General features: G+C 37.7%; 2 protein-coding genes across 2 annotated transcripts; one reads left to right on the forward strand and one right to left on the reverse strand.

The window, feature by feature from the left end:
- Positions 1 to 170: 170 nt before the first annotated feature.
- On the reverse strand, positions 171 to 5,938 carry zgc:113276 (uncharacterized protein LOC553748 homolog). Its single transcript, XM_062431933.1, has 10 exons — positions 5,731 to 5,938; positions 3,380 to 3,564; positions 3,074 to 3,289; positions 2,163 to 2,239; positions 1,855 to 2,072; positions 1,567 to 1,688; positions 1,221 to 1,460; positions 870 to 1,031; positions 562 to 651; positions 171 to 470 (listed from the first exon to the last, which is right to left on the reverse strand). Exons 1-10 carry the CDS (start codon positions 5,936 to 5,938, stop codon positions 300 to 302), a joined length of 1,689 nt encoding a protein of 562 aa, XP_062287917.1. The 3' UTR covers positions 171 to 299.
- A 5,590-nt stretch (positions 5,939 to 11,528) lies between these two features.
- On the forward strand, positions 11,529 to 17,352 carry LOC133979773 (uncharacterized). Its single transcript, XM_062418402.1, has 8 exons — positions 11,529 to 11,549; positions 11,692 to 11,810; positions 12,159 to 12,161; positions 13,339 to 13,432; positions 14,681 to 15,029; positions 15,514 to 15,633; positions 15,815 to 15,948; positions 16,657 to 17,352. Exons 1-8 carry the CDS (start codon positions 11,538 to 11,540, stop codon positions 16,870 to 16,872), a joined length of 1,047 nt encoding a protein of 348 aa, XP_062274386.1. The 5' UTR covers positions 11,529 to 11,537; the 3' UTR covers positions 16,873 to 17,352.
- Positions 17,353 to 17,595: the final 243 nt, after the last annotated feature.

A 17,595-nucleotide genomic window follows, 5' to 3' on the forward strand; every position in this document is an offset into this window, starting at 1 on the left:
GCTCTGAAGCACAAGACTCAACATTCACCAAGAAAGCACACACAAAACAGCTCACCACACAAACAGATATAATAAAACAACAAGCACCACATCATTCAGGATTACATGACTGATCCCCTTTTTCCATTTGAGTTAAAAATGATTCCAGTCATGTTCCATTTAGAGATTGTTGGCATACTTCCCCAAATGAGTCAGTTTCACAGCATTTATTCACTGTCACATCATAAGTCCCATTAGATCAGGAATAGATGATGGCACACACACATGTGCATTTGAGTTCCTCGAGCTAAATGGTAAAATTAAAGCCACAGTAAGCCTTGCATTTGTTGAATATATTCTTCAGTTTTAGATTTCCCACCACTTAGCTTAGACACCTCTACATTAGTCTGTTGCTGACGAAGCACAATGTCCTTGGCGATTCTCATACTGGCCGCCTGACCACCAGCCAGGTTTATTGCGTGAGGTCCAACCTGTGGGTGGGGAAAGCAGGAGAAAATAAATTAGGGCTCTGTAAAGTGATTATACAGACAGATGTTACAACTTCTTTTTACAAAACACTACCTGAAGAGCAGTGTACTGCCCCATCAGATAAAGAGGGCATCCTTCTGCCCACTGTAAGCTTTCTGATATGCACGGCCAACCATCTATCACCTACATGGGGACAAACCGGACACATTTCATTAATCTTTTAATGTTGTCTTGCTCAGTTTACATAATGAAAATATAGTTTGATTTTGAAATATCATGACATTGCCCTTATTCTTTCATTCATTTGTTGATTTTATCATGCAACCAACTCTCTTTTCTATTCATATTCATACTTCTATGATTACTGTACAGATATAAAGTAATTTATCAGATTAACACACCTGAATGGGGAATTCCCTCATCACCTCTGAAAGCAAAGGGTCCTGTTTGACATCAAGTTTGCACCCAGTGGCGAGCCAGATCATATCTCCAGTCCAGTGGTGCCTAGTGCTGAGGGAGAGGCTCCAGACCTGGTTCCTGTAGCACCAGCTGGCTTCATTCACCTGGTCAGATGGATGAGAATCAGGTAAACCAGTTCAGGTAAACCAGTTCACTTGCAGTACATTACATTATGTTTCCTCACGTGACCTCACATTATTTTACCTAATATTACATAATCTCACTTCACCTCATCTAAATTTAATTTACCTCACCTGGCGTCACCCTCAACCTTACACTCTGTGGACCATTACCTGACAGTATGTCTTCACATCCACCTGCCCTTTCAGTATGAATGGCTTCAGGTGGATGTACGCCTCTGGGGTGACAGCTCCTCCTTTCCTTGCCTGTCGAATCATAGCCAGCCGTTTGTAAAGACTCCTTTCATTGTAGAACTGTCTCAGGTAGGCTTGGCCATCCATTTTGATGCCATGCTCCACGTGGGAATAACGACCCACCAGACTCTCCACATCGCCCACATCAAACTGCTTCAACTGTAGAAGAAACAGTGGAGACTCACATGTATGGTGGAGGCAGACATCTATATTTACTATATTTCTTTATGGTTGGTCTACATACAGCTTCACACAATCACTAGACCTGGAGGTGCTTCCTCATGACCCATGTCACGTGACTGGCACCTTGCTGCAGGGCAATGGAGACGACATGAGCGCTGGTCAGACCTCCACCAACTACCATTACTCTCTGCCCTGCCTCACACACTACACACATAAAGTACTTGTAAAGGAAAGTGTTGCAGTGAGGATACTGCCACTGATGTCTGGAGAAGCAGTGAAAGATCAGGCAAAAGAAAAACACTGAATATTCTGCCATGCAGAAGGGAGTCAGACTTACCTTGTATGGGAAAAGTCTCTTTCTGTCTCTGACAATCAGATCCTTTAAGTTTTTGCTGAGCAATTGGTAGATGGTGCATGAGGTGCACAGTGTGCTGCAAGCGCTCCTCTGGGTAGCTCTCTCCAATACTTGTTACCCACGAAGGGATGTTTGCCATATGGGCACGAGTTGGACCTGTTGCCATAACAACCTGGTGGGCTTTTAGGATGACCCCTTCTTGAAGTTGGACTTCAAAATATTTTACCCTCTTCCTCGCCCTATCTCCATTTCTATCAGTCACTCTCATGACAACATTCTTTGTTTCGTCCTCCTTCATACAGTCACTCTCCTTTTTGCCCCCGTCCTTGTCTTCAATCACAGGGCTGATGTGTGCCACTGTTCCTTTCATGAGCACTTGGTCCAAGTTGTATCTCTCCACCTGCATGTTCAGATTCATCAACTCAAACAGCTCAGTAAACAGCAGTTCATGGATTATGCTTTTCTTGTTACTTAAAGTCATTATGTGTTTGATTTGAAAATGTCCGACTTTGCCACCCTCAATGGTATTAAAAATAACAGTAAAGTAACACCAACCTTTGGCATCTATTCAGGGATCAGACGATCAGCATGCAGATTTCAGAAGTCTCTTGTGTTAGTATCGCTCACAATGTGACTGTCAGATTCTGTCAAAACTTTTCTTTCTGTAACTTAAAGAGGACATAGCATGCTTTTTGTGATTTTCTGTTATTTTCATGCTGTTATTATACCAGTTGTCTATGTTTAACATACTCAAGGTACAAAAATTTGAAGTGACCGCATGTAAAATGTTCCCTCATATGCATAATACTGCATTAAGGTCCAGCATAAGATAAATAAGGAGTTGTTTGTTTTTTTTAAATCTGTAAATCATGCAAATATTTACCAGTTGAGCCACAGAATATAAACATAGACCTGATAATGAAATGTGCATGATATGCCCCCTTTATAAAACTTGACTTTAAAATACGCATCTGGAGGTAACCCCACAAAAAGTATAAGACATAATTAAAACCACAACCAACGTTATCAGGATGCAATGTTGCATGCTTCTTTTATTCAGGATGAAGACATGAATGTGAAGTTAGTCACAGCAACACTTAACACAAAGATGTATGGTTACAAACAATTCAAGAAAAACACAGTGCTTGAAAACTGTAATAAACTGCTTCTAAATGCAAAACACAGTGTAATATTCAACCTATCATGCAGAGGACACACATATATATTAGCAAACCTGATCTTTAAAGAAATCCACACTTAGTTTGGTTCCTGGCAGACTGAAGGACAAACTCTTCTTGAGTGTTGAGGTGATGTTTAGACGTTTCTTCTCTTTCTTGCCGAGTCGCATGTCATTGAAGAAAGCGTTTTCATCCAAAATGTAAACCTGGTCTGGAAGACTGTGAAGCTCCACTGAACGGTCATGCTTTAAAACAAACTCCTGCAGTGCTTTCTGTCAAAGAGCAAAAGAACACACATATGAAATCATACTGAAAAGCACCTTCCTCATTTCTACTTCAGGAGAAGTTGTTTGCGTTTATACCTTGTTGAGAGGGTCTGTATGCACCAGTGTGTGTGAGCGCAGATGAGGGATGTTTAGAGCCGTGAATTGGCTCTCCCACAAAGCCGTCCACTCTCCATAGGAATCCACCACTCGGAGACTGAGCGGTGGGCAAATGACCCTCTCTGAAATCGTTGACTTTGCTAGTTGTTCCTCCAGCGTCAGACCTGCAGAGGCTAATCACAAACTGCACCTGAGCTGTAGGCACCTTACAAAAAACATAACAATGACAGGAGGAGGAGTATTTTATCTTGGGTTTACTTTGTGAACATATGAAAGCACATGCAGAAAAATTAACAACTGAAAAGTTAGGTCAGTCAAAGCTAGTTTGAAAGAAAGATACTCTACTGGTATTTGTGGCAAAATTATGAGATGCCGAGTTAGCACCTTTACTTCATAAACCATATCAAAATCAAAAACTTGGATTTAATTTAAAGTAAAAAATCATGACTTAAATCAAGATAAAGTCAGATTTATGAGAATCCAAACAAGATAAATACTTACAAGGTTAAAACTATTTGAGATTAAAATCTAAACTCACTTCACCAAGATTTATCAAAATTATGACTTAATAAATCAAGCAATTAGAAAGATGTATTTACTCATTGTTTGTGAGACTAAATCATATTTTATATTCACATAATTAATAACTAAGTAAATTTTATGAGATAATAATTAGCAATATGGGCTAAAACTACCAATTATTTTCATTATCGATTATTATCTCAATTAATCAACTCAAAATTCTATCACATTTTACTGAGCAAAGCATGATGTCCTCAGATTACTTGTTTTGTCCAACCAACAGTTTTAAATCCCAAAATATTCAGTTTACTATTGCGTTAGATAAAGTAGAGCAGCAAATTCTCACAATTTTGAAGTCAAACAATGTGTGGCTTCTTTTTTTTTTTAAAGGGCACATAACATCATTTTTGTGATTTCCTGTTCATTATTATTAATTTATTATTTTGATACTGTTGTAATGTTGAATATTAAACAAGGTCAAAGGTCAACATTTGTAAAAATGCTCCCTAAAAGTCAAATAGCAGGGCTTCAGCCTGCTCTGAACACTCTGTTTGCATAGTTGCCTCTACTTCCTGCTCATGATGGCATGATATTGATTGTGCATGTTAACAAACAGCCATCCGTTCACTAGCCTCTGTTGCTGTGGTTGTTCCATGAGTTGTTCATGTTGTCCACCCGCATATTTCGCACCGTATTCAGGCTCAAACATGTATGGATGTATTCAAGAAGTTTCCATTTTGAGTAAAGAACGAGAAAAGAAGTGGAATCCTACTACTGTTTGTTTGTAACCTTCAGAGCCACTGAGAAGGACAGCTTCTGGGAGCTGGCAATCAGAAGAAATTGGGTGAACTGGGAGCGAGCCTTTACAGAGACAGCAGCTAAAACAGCCTGTTTCAGACATAGACTGTATATAAGAAATGGACGTAACATCCGTGACGTCACCCATTGGTTTGTGGACTGCTGCTCGGAAGCCAATAGTTTCGGATCTGAGCAGCGCCATCTTGAAAATTTTAGGTGCATGCCGGGAAAAATAAAAACACAGATTCTACTTATATGGGCATCAGGAGGAGCAAGAGGACAGAGCGGGGGAGGTTGCGATGGCTGGATCTACCACAGTCTACACAGGCAACAGGTTAGCTGTTACGACTAACTATAACCGCAAAACTCTGGAGAAAACTGTCGGTGTGAAACAAGTTCACGGCTATTTCCTGTAGTCTATCTGTCCGCCCTCCTGAACCTGTGAATCAATCAACCTGTCAATCAGGACGTAGCCATTCCCCAATGCATACCCTGCTTTATCGTCAAATATCAAATCAGGGAGGCCAAAATTTCACAAATGAACATCATACTGCATTGAGGAAGGCTGTAAACTAGCGATTGAGACCATAAACACATTTTGAAAACGTTTACTGACTTGTATAGAGACGGAAGTCCTTTTGACACCAAAACGGTCGCCCCCTGGTGGCCTTTTGATAGAATTCAGTTTTAAGTTACTTCCGCGTTGGCCTCATTTCAGAGGACCGGAACTGCCTGCCTGGTTTCAGACCAAGGCCAAAGTGAGGGGCTGCATAAAAGGCCAGTATATGATGAATAGGGATTTTTTCCAACCCTAAATCCTGCACAGATGATATGAAGTAGAGTCCTAGAATATAAATATAGACCTGGAAATGTATATGATATGTCCCCTGTCAAAAAGTTGCCAATTCATTTTCTGTCAATAAACCAATTGACTAATTTGGTTAAACCAACCGATTATACTAACTAATTTTGTCACATAATTCTGATTAAGTAAGTCAAGCATACTGTACCAGTTGTTACTCTCCTTTTCCTCTTGCCACTGTGTCTTTTGTTGTTGGATTTTTCTGGGTTTGACTGAAGTTTTGGAGGGTCCAAGCAGTAGGGGGAAGGGGGTGAGTCCTGCCCAGGATCTGAGTTTGGGTCAGGGTTGGACAGCAAGCTAGTCAAGGTCAAGGCATGAGGCCCACCTCCTATTACTAACACATCAAGTATCACCATCTGAAACACATAAATAGTACAGTATAAAACCATATACATCTAAAAACAAGCATGGGAACATAAGTAGTACTTTCACAGCCTGTTTGTGTAACCAGTAAGTTCCTTCAACTGTAACAGGTCAGTTGTACTCAATGGAAAGTTCACTTTGATCAACAAAAGGTAAATAAAAAATAAAAAAAACGGTGTTGAGTAGAAGATTTATTCTACATACAGTCTAAGATGCAAATATAAACTGAAACAGATTTGCAGCCCTTTAAAGGAACAGCACAAGAATTAATAAAAGGCTTAGAACTTAAGATCTTTCTTCTTGAGGTTATTATATTGTATTCATGTTGAGGGGGGAACATAAGGTACTCATGTTGAGGGCTTTTTTTGTTCATGTTGGGGAAGTAACATAAGGGGATCAACTGAAAAGATTCTGTTTCACTTCCATAACATTGTCTGTAACATACACTCACTAGTCAGTGTCACTTCACTTTATTAGGAACACGTGCAATCTAATGCAATCCAATACAACAGCTCGGCCACAAATCTACTTTTATGAAGCTTATATATTTTCAGTTTTTTCAACTTAATGTTTATTATTGAGGTTGTAGTGGTTGGTTGTGGAGTACTGGAGTGCATTATATTGACTAGTATTCCTGATATTTTCCTCCCTTCATGGATATTAATGAAGTGGACAAAATCTTGGGAACACCATTCATTCGTAAATATCTGGCCAAACCTTAAAAGCCCATTGAACTCTGTAGGATCCATATTTGTTGTGAAGCAGCTAAAAAAAAAGAAAAACCTCTGAAAATCTGACCATGCCTCCTCTGATAAGTTGAATATTGTGTTAATTAATGTGTTACAGTAACTTTATCCAACACCCACACCATTATTTAAGGAAGTAAAATGCAATGCAGAGGTCAACATTACTCAGTACCTTAAGCTGCCACAATGATAAAAACTTTTCTCAGCAGTCAGAAACACACAATCTCACTGTACCTGGTTGAGTTTGAACTGTCCACTGTCTGAATGAAGGAATAGTGAACAGTGGAAACGTGGTCCGTATCTCAACACCGTGTACTGCAGTGGTAGGTGGTGGTAGACCTGAAAGTTTGCGACAGTGGCGTGCGCCTCTCATGTAACTCAATCCACCTCAGCATCTACAGATTTAGCTGGACTTCACTGGCTCGAAAGGGGGAAAGCTGGAAATAGCTTCTGTGTGTGTGTGTGTGTGTGTGTGTGTGTGTGTGTGTGTGTGTGTGTGTGTGTGTGTGTGTGTGTGTGTGTGTGTGTGTGTGTGTGTGCATGTGTGTGTGTTTGCACGTATAAATTTAGTAACACAACTCATCCCAGTATAAAAACAGCGACAGATAGTTTTGCAGCAATAATGCACACAGATACACTACTCCTCTTTCTTGTATTGTCATTTGTTTAACAAGAAATAGTCATTTTAATTTTAATAATGAAACAATAAATATAATTCAAGCAATATTCAGGCTGTTTAAGGTCATAAAATAATATAAATAATATTGATTTAAGACAAACACATACATTCAAAGCTATCATAAAAGCAAAACATTAGAACCAAAAGCATTGACGGTCAATACTTCTTTCTTTCAAAGTGACTGAATTTTACCATGATAGTATATTAAGATTTGATCATTATTTACAACAAAAAAAAGTACAGTTGAGGCTAATGTACTTATTATCTATAGGTGCATTTGATCAGCTGATAATGTTTCTTTTTGCATACAAGCCTCACAATACCTGTGCCTGGGTATTTGCCTGAGGAACACCTTCTCACAGTTTGCAACATCACAAATAAATGATAGCTTCTGGGCGTTTGAAAACTCTACACCCTGCACCTGACCCACTGGTTTGTTTTAGATGTGTTTCTGTGTTTGAACTGGACTTCTATCAGAGCAGAAAACAAAAGACACTCACCAAAACTGTTGGGTGTCAGGCTCCTTGGTTATCTTCAAGTAGAAAGCGAAAATACTCCCACACACAGAGAAATGGACTCTACATAGTTATTTGCCAACACTTCATTCTTCAGACCTTTCTGAAGGCATTTCAAGACAATGTCTTGTGAAAGGTCAGAAGACTGAAACGTTGTGTGGGTGTATTTTCACTTTCAAGTTAAACTAGACTTCTATCCCTCAGCAAAAGAGATCAGCTTTAATGCTTGATGTTTTATCTGTATTGTATGATTTGGTTGTCCTTTCAGTTGACAGTCAGATTTGAATGTGAAATCTAACATTTCCTGTCAGTATTAAAGACAAAAGGAGTGCAAATATGAACTGAATTAATTTGTAATGCGAGCTAGACGTTATCATAGATTAACTCTTACATTTTTTTTTTAAATAAAAGGGAATACAACACAAAAAGGTGGACAATAAATTAAAACTGAAAAAATAATCTCAACATTAGCGATGACAGTCGGGGCTATGTTAACGGCACACAAAATTGGTCCTAAAGGCCAAGTGCAAAAGTTTTCACACTGCCAACTGTAAGCAGTTCACTGAATGTGGAGATGTTTTTTATGGCAATTAGCTAATGTACTTTTAACGTATCAATTCCCCTAAGTGTGAAATTGACTCCATCTTTCAAAAATAGCCCAGGACAGTCATGTCTAATGTGAGGGACACCCGGCACGTGGAGGTTGCTTCCCATAGTCTTTACGGCTCTCTGGGCACCAGGCCAGACATAACTGTCACCAATGATCCACAGTGTGTATGAGAGATAAAATGAATAAGTGTAATGAATGCTTCAGGTAATATATAGTTAACTATAAAGGGTGGCTCAGTTTTTTATGTTGACAGTACTATTATATCAAACCTGTAGGATAAAATGGAACAAGGGTGCAACACCTCAAAATATAGATGACAGTCTAAATGCGTTTTTTGTCCTTTAAGGACAGACAATGTAATATCAGCTATCCAAACTCAAACATTGTTATCATAGTGACTACATCCATATTTTTTACTGTGTATGATTGTGTTGGTTTTTAGTGGGCAGTCTTGAAATACAGGTGCATTAATAAAAACAAGTCAGTTAAATTTGTTAATGGTAAAGAGGACATTGTGGACACACCATCATTTTGGGGCTTGTTGCCTTTATTTTGACAGTAGAAAGCAGAGAGGCTGACGGGAAACAGGGAGAGAAAGAGAGAGAGAGAAATGACCTGTAGCTGGAATCCAACCAAGGACGCTATTATGTGGTATATAGCAAACTGACCGTTGTAATGAAGTAATCTGTCTCTTCCGTTTCTATAATAATAGATCATTATTGTAGAACAGCAACTAATATCACTACAGAGTGATTTATTGTCACAGAGGAAGTCAGATTCATCCAGTAGTTCCCATGTCTACAGTGGCATACTGTACATCAGCGGGTTGTCAATTCCTCTTCACTCTGTTTAGGATTTTGTTGTTTTGATGGTCATTTTTACAGCAACCAAGCTGTTACTGGTAGTGCTAAACAATTAAGGAAGAGAACATTCTGTAAACAAATAAAAAGAGATTTTTACAGTTTGAGTGTTTTATATGAGGTGTGGAAAAAGGAGGATGTGGTGCATGTGGTGTCTAAGGTGTATGTGAATGTGTCAAGATAACCCCTCTGTTAAGAAGGACGCTGGCACTCACTGCAACAGTCTACGACCATCCATCCACAGTCGGTGAATGTGGCACACACTATCAATGCTGAACATACTTCTGATAGAGTCCAGTCGTCACCTCCTCAGCTGCTCTTCTCCTCCTCAGCACTGATGTTGGTGATTCCATTACTACTTACTAAATGTTCTACTACATTGTAAAGAGTCTTTAATTAAAGAGTTTTTAAATCAGGGGCCATTCTCACAATAGGCCAAGGTACTGATTGTTCCAGCAGCCTGCTTAGCTTTCACAACTGACATCAGTCCACTTATGGGCTCCCAATGCTGGTTTTATTGGCATTTTTAATCCGTTTTGGGACCGATTGTCTCTTTTTCAGAGGGATGGAATTCACCCAAACTGGGCTCAAGATTGCTAGCTGCTAATATACAGCATGTGGTGCTGTCATCTCCACATGATGACTGACTATTTAAACACACACTCCATGGAATCTCCCTCTTTCTTCCCAATTTCATCTCAGTTTTCACTGCTAGTCCTGGATGATGAGCACTGGGGCTTTCTCCTTCTTTGAACTGCAGATGACCAAAGTTGGTCATTCAAATCCATTTTATTGTATTTGAATTTACTGACCCCCTGTTTCTAATAGTTATTTTATGTCTGAATTCATTGATTTTTTAAAATCCTCTATCATTAGGTTGGACAGAGTTATTATGGTTGTTATTAATATTAATGTAAATGGCATTTCTTGTACATTTTCTGCTGATTTTCTTAATGTCACTGAGTCTGTTAATTGTATTCAACATGTACCTGGTCCCACAAACATCAGGGGAAATACCTTGGACCTTGTTTTTACACTTTGTTTAAATATTGATTCCATTTGCTCTGATTAGCTGCATATTAATGACTATGAATGTGTTTTGTTCAACCTGTCTTTGTAATTTTTTCTGCCTTAGACCACATTTAATTTACAATGTACAAATAGTTTTTAGATTAAAATAGGCCCAATTTACCTATTTTACTGCTCATGATGAATAGAGCAGGCACATTATAAGATCATGGGACGCAAATTATAGACAAAGTAATTCTCAAAATAATCAGTTTGTATTAGCAATTATTGTTAAGTCAGTTGTGTTATGGGTCTATATTGACCACATATAGGAAAAGGGAAAGTCTTTAATATATGAGCTTTAATTTAAAATAAAATGTATTTTGGTAAATCACAATTGTCTGTGTGACAAAAGCTGTGTCCCTAATTTGTAGAAAGAAAGAAAGTAAGAGAGTAAGAGTATGAGTTTGTGATCAGTGGTTAGGGTTAGGTTAAGTTTCCAGGAAATCATTGTCTATATTAACGTTCCCAAAGTGAACTAGGTCAATGTGTGGGTCTGTGTGTGTGTGTGTAGCCACAGAGCCTATACACTGCTCTACAGCAAGATTACTCACATCAAAACCAACTTGTCTTCTTTACATTGACTTTCTTGTTTTCACATATAGATCCCTGCATCGTCAGGCACTTGCAAACATTTCATATGATACAATTTGCAGCCTCTGTTAACACCTTTAAAAAGCAACAAAACAAGACAAAAACCTTGTTATGTTTAGTGTCATTTTGAGTGTTTGTTGTTGATTATGTTTTCTTGTTTGTTTCTTTTTTTTTTTTACTATTTTTATGGTACAATTTATTCGTGTGAAGCACTTTGTGGGCTTGCTCTGTGAAGTGTGCTATACTAAATAAAGTTTACTATTTCTAATAGTTCCATATTTGTCACAAGTTGTTATCTCAATCATACAGTGTCCCCTTTTATTAAAGATTTACTAATCTTCATTCAGTTCCTCTTCTGACATAAGTTCCATGTTCATGACTGTGTGAGTGGCCCCCTCACTCCTACTTCCCCTTCTGTTAATAAAAGCGGAAGCGGAAACATACGGGCAGGCTTTAAAACCACTACCACTAGCACTGGCTTCAATCTTTGGCATTATCAGCAGTGGACACTGTCAGCATCATGGATCAGAAGGTCAGTGATGAAGTTGTACTGTTTTTAACACTTAACACTGCTGTCTGTGAAAAAAATGTATGAATTTGTGAAGATATGAATGTTTATGTTGGTTGATGTTTTTTATTAAGAGAAACTTTGTTGATTCATCTCCACATGACAGGATTCTCCGGTAAATGGAAGCGTGCTGATCATCCACCAGATCCAAGATGGAAAGCACCGGTATGAAGTGGACAATGTTGTCAAGGACAAAAAAGCAAGTGGAGGAAAACCGTTTGTCAGGTATAACCCAGAGACACTGTTGGACAGACACAAATTAAGTCACTTAGTTTTCTCACAAGTAACAAAAAACTGAATAATTATTCTGTGCTTGTAGAAAGCATTTCCTGTGCACTTTAATGTGTGATACTACTAAATAAATAAAAAATAATAATAAACACCATAAACGGTATATAAAGAGAACAATAAATGATGATTTTGGAATCAGATATTAGAAAGAACATTTTTAAATACCTACAAAAAATCAGGTTTGAAAATAGTTAAATAGACACACAACTTCAAAAACAAGATCAAACTGAATATTATAATAGAGCTGCAATTTGCAGATAATATATCAAGTGGTCAAAAAAGAAAGTTAGTGCAGATGTGATCTAACTACTGAGAAAGTGACTGCAGAAAGCAGAAGTGGAAGCTGAGATTTACTGGCTACAACTCCTACTGAACTGCTGCTCTCTAATAAAGCATACATCAAAAGTGGGTTTGTAAATGGTGAGCAGAATTATTGACTTATTATAGTCAAGCCACTGAAAATGAATTGTTTTGATAATCGATGAATCGTTTCAGTCATTTTTCAGCATCTCAAATGTGAGGATTCTTTGTCCTGTATGACTGTAAATTCAAAAGGGTCTGACGAAACAAGGCATTTAAAGACATGATCGTGGACACTAGGAAGCTGAGCAATTTCCCACATATATTTAAGGCTTCCTAGATTTAACAATTAATCGATAATGAAAACAACGCAGCTCTAATATTAATAATTGATTAACATTGACAGCTGCAGACCTATTGGCTTATTATAAAGAAGCTTTATTAATGATTTACTCACTGTTTAACAAGCCATCAGGTATGCAGTTGTAAAGGTCTCCACCAAAAGAAGTGGTAAAACTTAGCTTTAAAGAGCTGGATAAGGATAAGAAAGAAGGAAAAAAAGGAAAGTGATGCCAGATTTTTCTGTTTTGTTGTTTTGTTTGTTTTTTTGCACTTCAGACATTGTGTCTCCTCTGGGTTACTGTAAGACAGGTTTTACATTATTAAATAATAAATAGGACCTGGAGGCATAAAATGCTAAAAGCACAACTCAGCCATTAAATCTGGAAATGCAGATCAAACACAGACAGGTCTGTTACACTCAAGGATGATCCTTATTGATGGTTTATTAGTTATTTATGATCAATTTTTAAATGTTATGATCACATAAAGTTATAACAAAAACAATGTAATTTACAGAGGGGGCTCCCATCACTTTCAATGTAATTTATTCATATAAGCTTCAGATTAACTTTTAAATGTATGACTATGGACATTGTGGATTTTGCCCCCCATCACTTACATTGAAAATGCATTTGAAAGGCATCTTTCAATAGCCAGTATGAATCTCTTTGAGTGTTTATGTGGACACCTGACTGTTTTTTAAAGACAGAGTTGAAAAATTGTGAACCAATTTCAAACCAAGTATTTGTTCTACTGGAAATTCATTCATTATTCACTCAGAAATTCAACCCTCACTTTGGTGTTGTTTTCTAAATTTGAGAGGAGACAAGCTGATGCAGATAAATGGCAAAGACTTGCAGGATCTCACACCTGAGGAGTTGGCACAGACATTAGCTGAGGGTAATCCAATGCTGGTGAGTTTCTATTTCAGAATATATTCTTTCCATATTGTATTTAGGTTTACTTGTCTGATAATGATATCAATTTCATCCAGTAAAATGTTTTATCTGCTAAGTGACTTATTTCTGGCATGGTGTGTTTCTGTATGAGAAAAGCTGTGCCCCCAATTTAGACAAAGATGTTTTTTGGTGTCTGTGGTTAGGGTTAGGGTAAGTTTTCAGGCAATGAATGTAAGAATATACAATGTGAACTATAGGTCAAAGAGTGTGTCTGTCTGTCTCTGACCCAGATAGGTTCTGCCAGGTGTGTGTTCATGTTTAAGTTACACTATTGTAACTCTACAACATTAAATAAATGGTTTATAATGTAGTTGTACACAGATATAAGGGTAGTTTATTTGTTAACAATTATTAGTCCTCTTATAAAGACATGTTATATAATCACAACTGTGCTTTACTATCTTGTCAGGGCCGGCCTGTGTCTTGGGCCACATAGGCAGTCGTCTAGGGCAACATATAAATGGAAAGTGTGTGTATTTTTTCTTACTATCCTTTTCCCCATTACCTTGCATGAGTTTTCATCTGGTATGATTTTCCGAGGCTTACTGTTCGCACGACAGCCACCAAACTTCATGTGCTACCTCAAGCAATCCCACTAAGCACTCTTTAAATTGCAACTTGACCCCTACTTGCCTTTTTGTCTGGAGGACTGGAGGTTACACTTTTCGGGGGACTTTGATCAAAATCTTTTGGGGCTTCAATCTAAAAACTCACCTAGGGCATCAACGTAGTAATGTATTCTGTCATTCATTATCTGTTTCTATACCAGCACCCACTTACAGGCGCCAACAAAAGGAGTTATAGCTGTTGACAAATACATGAATAAACACTTATACCTGCTTACAGCTACATTATTGTGTGTTTAAAACCATTTTAAATGTTTATATATTATAAATATATATTTTATAATTGCTAAATATGGACACTTTTAGCACGTCTAGTGTTAATGTTACACTAAAAAGCTGCTAGCAACACTGTTGCTTTATCATATTACACTGTAATTGCAGTAGAAATAGCACAATATGACATGACATTGTACTGCCTACATTAAGGTATCCACCAAAGGAAGAAAACACATAACTTTAACAGTAGCTTTGTATTTAGGAATTTAAGGTGGAATTCCCACACAGCAGTTGTCAAGTACAAACATAGAGAGACATAAAGTCCAACACTTATCTCCCCTCTCCTCCGTCCTGTCTTCAGACGGTGCACAAGATGGCCAAGATAAAGGAGCCCACTAATCAGCCTGACCCAGCTGAGGACTTTTTATATCCAGTCTCCAAGGAGACCAGAGTTCTTAATTTCAACATGGAAATGATGAGAGAGGAAGACCAGGAGAGTGATTGGAGCAAGGAGGGAGAAGGAAGGGAGGACGGAGGAATAGAGGATGATGTTTGCCAGCCTGAAGATGAGCAGAACGGACAGGACAAGCATCTACTCGTCATTTCCCTGACGAAAACCAGCATCTCTGTGGTGAAAGGGAGGGGATGCGACGATGGGAGCACCTGTCATGACGTAGTGGTGGTGGCAGAATCCAGCACGGTGACGCTTGGTGAGTAAATATTATTGGTTTTAACTATTCTTGTCTTGTCTTCCCTTCTATTGTATCCTTTCTTTTCTTGTCATCTCCTCTTTTCCTTTGTCTTCCTTTATTCTCTACTATTGTCTGTTCATGTCTTCTGTTCTCTTCCATTTTCTTGTCTTTCTTTTTTGTCTTGTCTATCCTTAACATAGCTAGTAGTTAGTTAGTTATATGTAGTTAGGTTTGGGTCTCTATAAATTAATAAAAATACAACACATCAGATTCTGTCAATGATTAAAAAAGCCTTAGAGATCACTAATGTACAGTTCAACTACCTTCTGTTGGTAATAGAGGACCATCCTAGTCATAAACAGATAAAATGATGCGTGAGGAATTAATCACAATCACCAGTACACGGTGGTATTGAGGTCAATATTTTAACACACCAGTGATCCATGTTCCTTTTTTTCATAAAAAAGTTCTGTAATATTTGATTGTTCTGTTTCACTTTAAGTTCCTAGGGGAAGTTTCAGACAAGACAGGACACAAAATGTTATGGTCGAATGTTTGGCTTCCCAGCAATACCTGAGAGGCATCTGTTCGCAGAAGACAGTCTATGTTTCACCGAACCCAGGTCTGTCAGTCACATGCAGCAACATGACACAAACGAAACACCTGAAAAACTTAAATTACAACAATTACATTCAGTTTTTAATTTCAGATACTCTCTTCATCCATTGTCATGTTTAATTAATCATTTCCTCTAACAAGGAAAATATTTCTTATTTATATGATTTTATTTCTTTTGTGTTTAGAGAATATCACCATCTACTACTACAGGTCAACCAGCAGGTTATTCACAGGGATACCAGTGGTTCTGAACTTCACAGGGTCCAACTGCTTCCTCAGGTGCTGCAAAGAAGGACAGAAAGTGCTCCTACAAGTCGAGGTATTAATTATAACTAAGTTCATGTGTACATAGTTAGATTTAATGAGCATCAACCTGTCTCACTCAGTTTTAAGTCGCAGGTAAACAAAATTTCGAGGTACTGTATGTTCATTCTGCTTCCAGTTAAGGCAACTATACAGTGGAGGTAGGGCATGACATGAAAACATACTCATTGAAATGTAAACAGGTTGTACTAAAGCAGACAGTTTACATTAGTTTAACTGCATGGATGGGAGGACTGCATGGCTAAAAATGTACTTGGTTTTTCCGAAGCTTTCAGGAACATATCGTAAGTCCTACTATTAAGTAAAAATAGTTGTAATAAAATACAATATATCTTCATATGATGAGTTATTATTGTTGACGAATAATGTACATTAATAAACACCTAAAACGTCTTTATATCTGCTTATGACAGCAGCCTGTAACGACAAAGCACAGACAAGAGTGAATCAAGGCAAAAACACTCCAAGTCCAGAAATAATACAAATACCAAAAGAAAAACATGCTACACTTTTCGTGATTTAAATAACATTGACAACGGTGTATGCTATAAATATGTAGTAAAGCTAATGGGGTGAAAACTTACAACATATAACATATTATTAGGATCCTGATTTTGCCAACATAATTATCTTACAGTTAGAGTATTTAACCAGCCACCTGTGCTCTCTCTGATGAACAATAACCGCACATTTTATGTTGTAGACATGTGACAAAAAGATGCTGAGGAAGATCTCCAAGGATGACAAGACCACCCTTTCGTTCGTCTTCTTCATGAAGGGTCCCCGGTCAGAGCTGACGTTTGAGTCAGTGCTGCACCGTGGCTGGTTCATCCAGATAGTCAACACAGATGAAGTGGAAATGGCAACCCTGGATGGACGGAAAAAAGATCAATCATTCCTCTTCGTCATTCAGACGTGATGGAGAGTTGCCATCTCTCCAGGTGTATATTCCCTGTTCTCAGTCAAAGCAGTTAAACCTTTAAAATCAAGACGTCAAGGTTCAAAAACTGAAACCAAAAACATTAAGAATAACTCTCTTTTGTGAGCCTTCAGTGACACAGACTCTGGTATCTCTGTGTCAAATTCTGCTATTGCAGAAGAGCGTAGATATGTATCATACAATATATGAAAGATTTGTATTTTAATGTATTTGTGTTGCTCTGGTTCAGATAAGTGATACTATTTTTGGTATTCTGTCACTTACAGTGATTTCACAAGCAAAGGTGCTTTCTGCAGAATGAATAGCTAACAATTACAACCTTAAAGATGTCATTTCATTTACAATTACATGAAAATAATGTATTTCTAAAAACAACAAGGTGATGTGATAATCTTATTTATTTAATACTTTTTGCAACATGCAAAATAATGGGATATTGTCATCAAAATTACATTTTTAATGATATAAACTATAAACATGAGCATAAGCACAAGCATTAAATGAGCTTTGACTGGCTATGTGATGTTTTATGTATAACAAATGATGCTTAAACTGTAGTTCAGTTGTTGTTTTTTCAATTTTTTCCCCCTTTGGTAATAAACTGTGTATTTTATGTATTTTACAGTTAGTGAAAGTGTTTTTAAATGCAACATTTCAGTCATAGACCTTTGTCAGAAATGCATTTTTAATAAAGGCAACGCT

This window comes from Scomber scombrus, chromosome 1 (assembly GCF_963691925.1).
Source record: "Scomber scombrus chromosome 1, fScoSco1.1, whole genome shotgun sequence".
NCBI classification, from domain to species: Eukaryota; Metazoa; Chordata; class Actinopteri; order Scombriformes; family Scombridae; genus Scomber; species Scomber scombrus.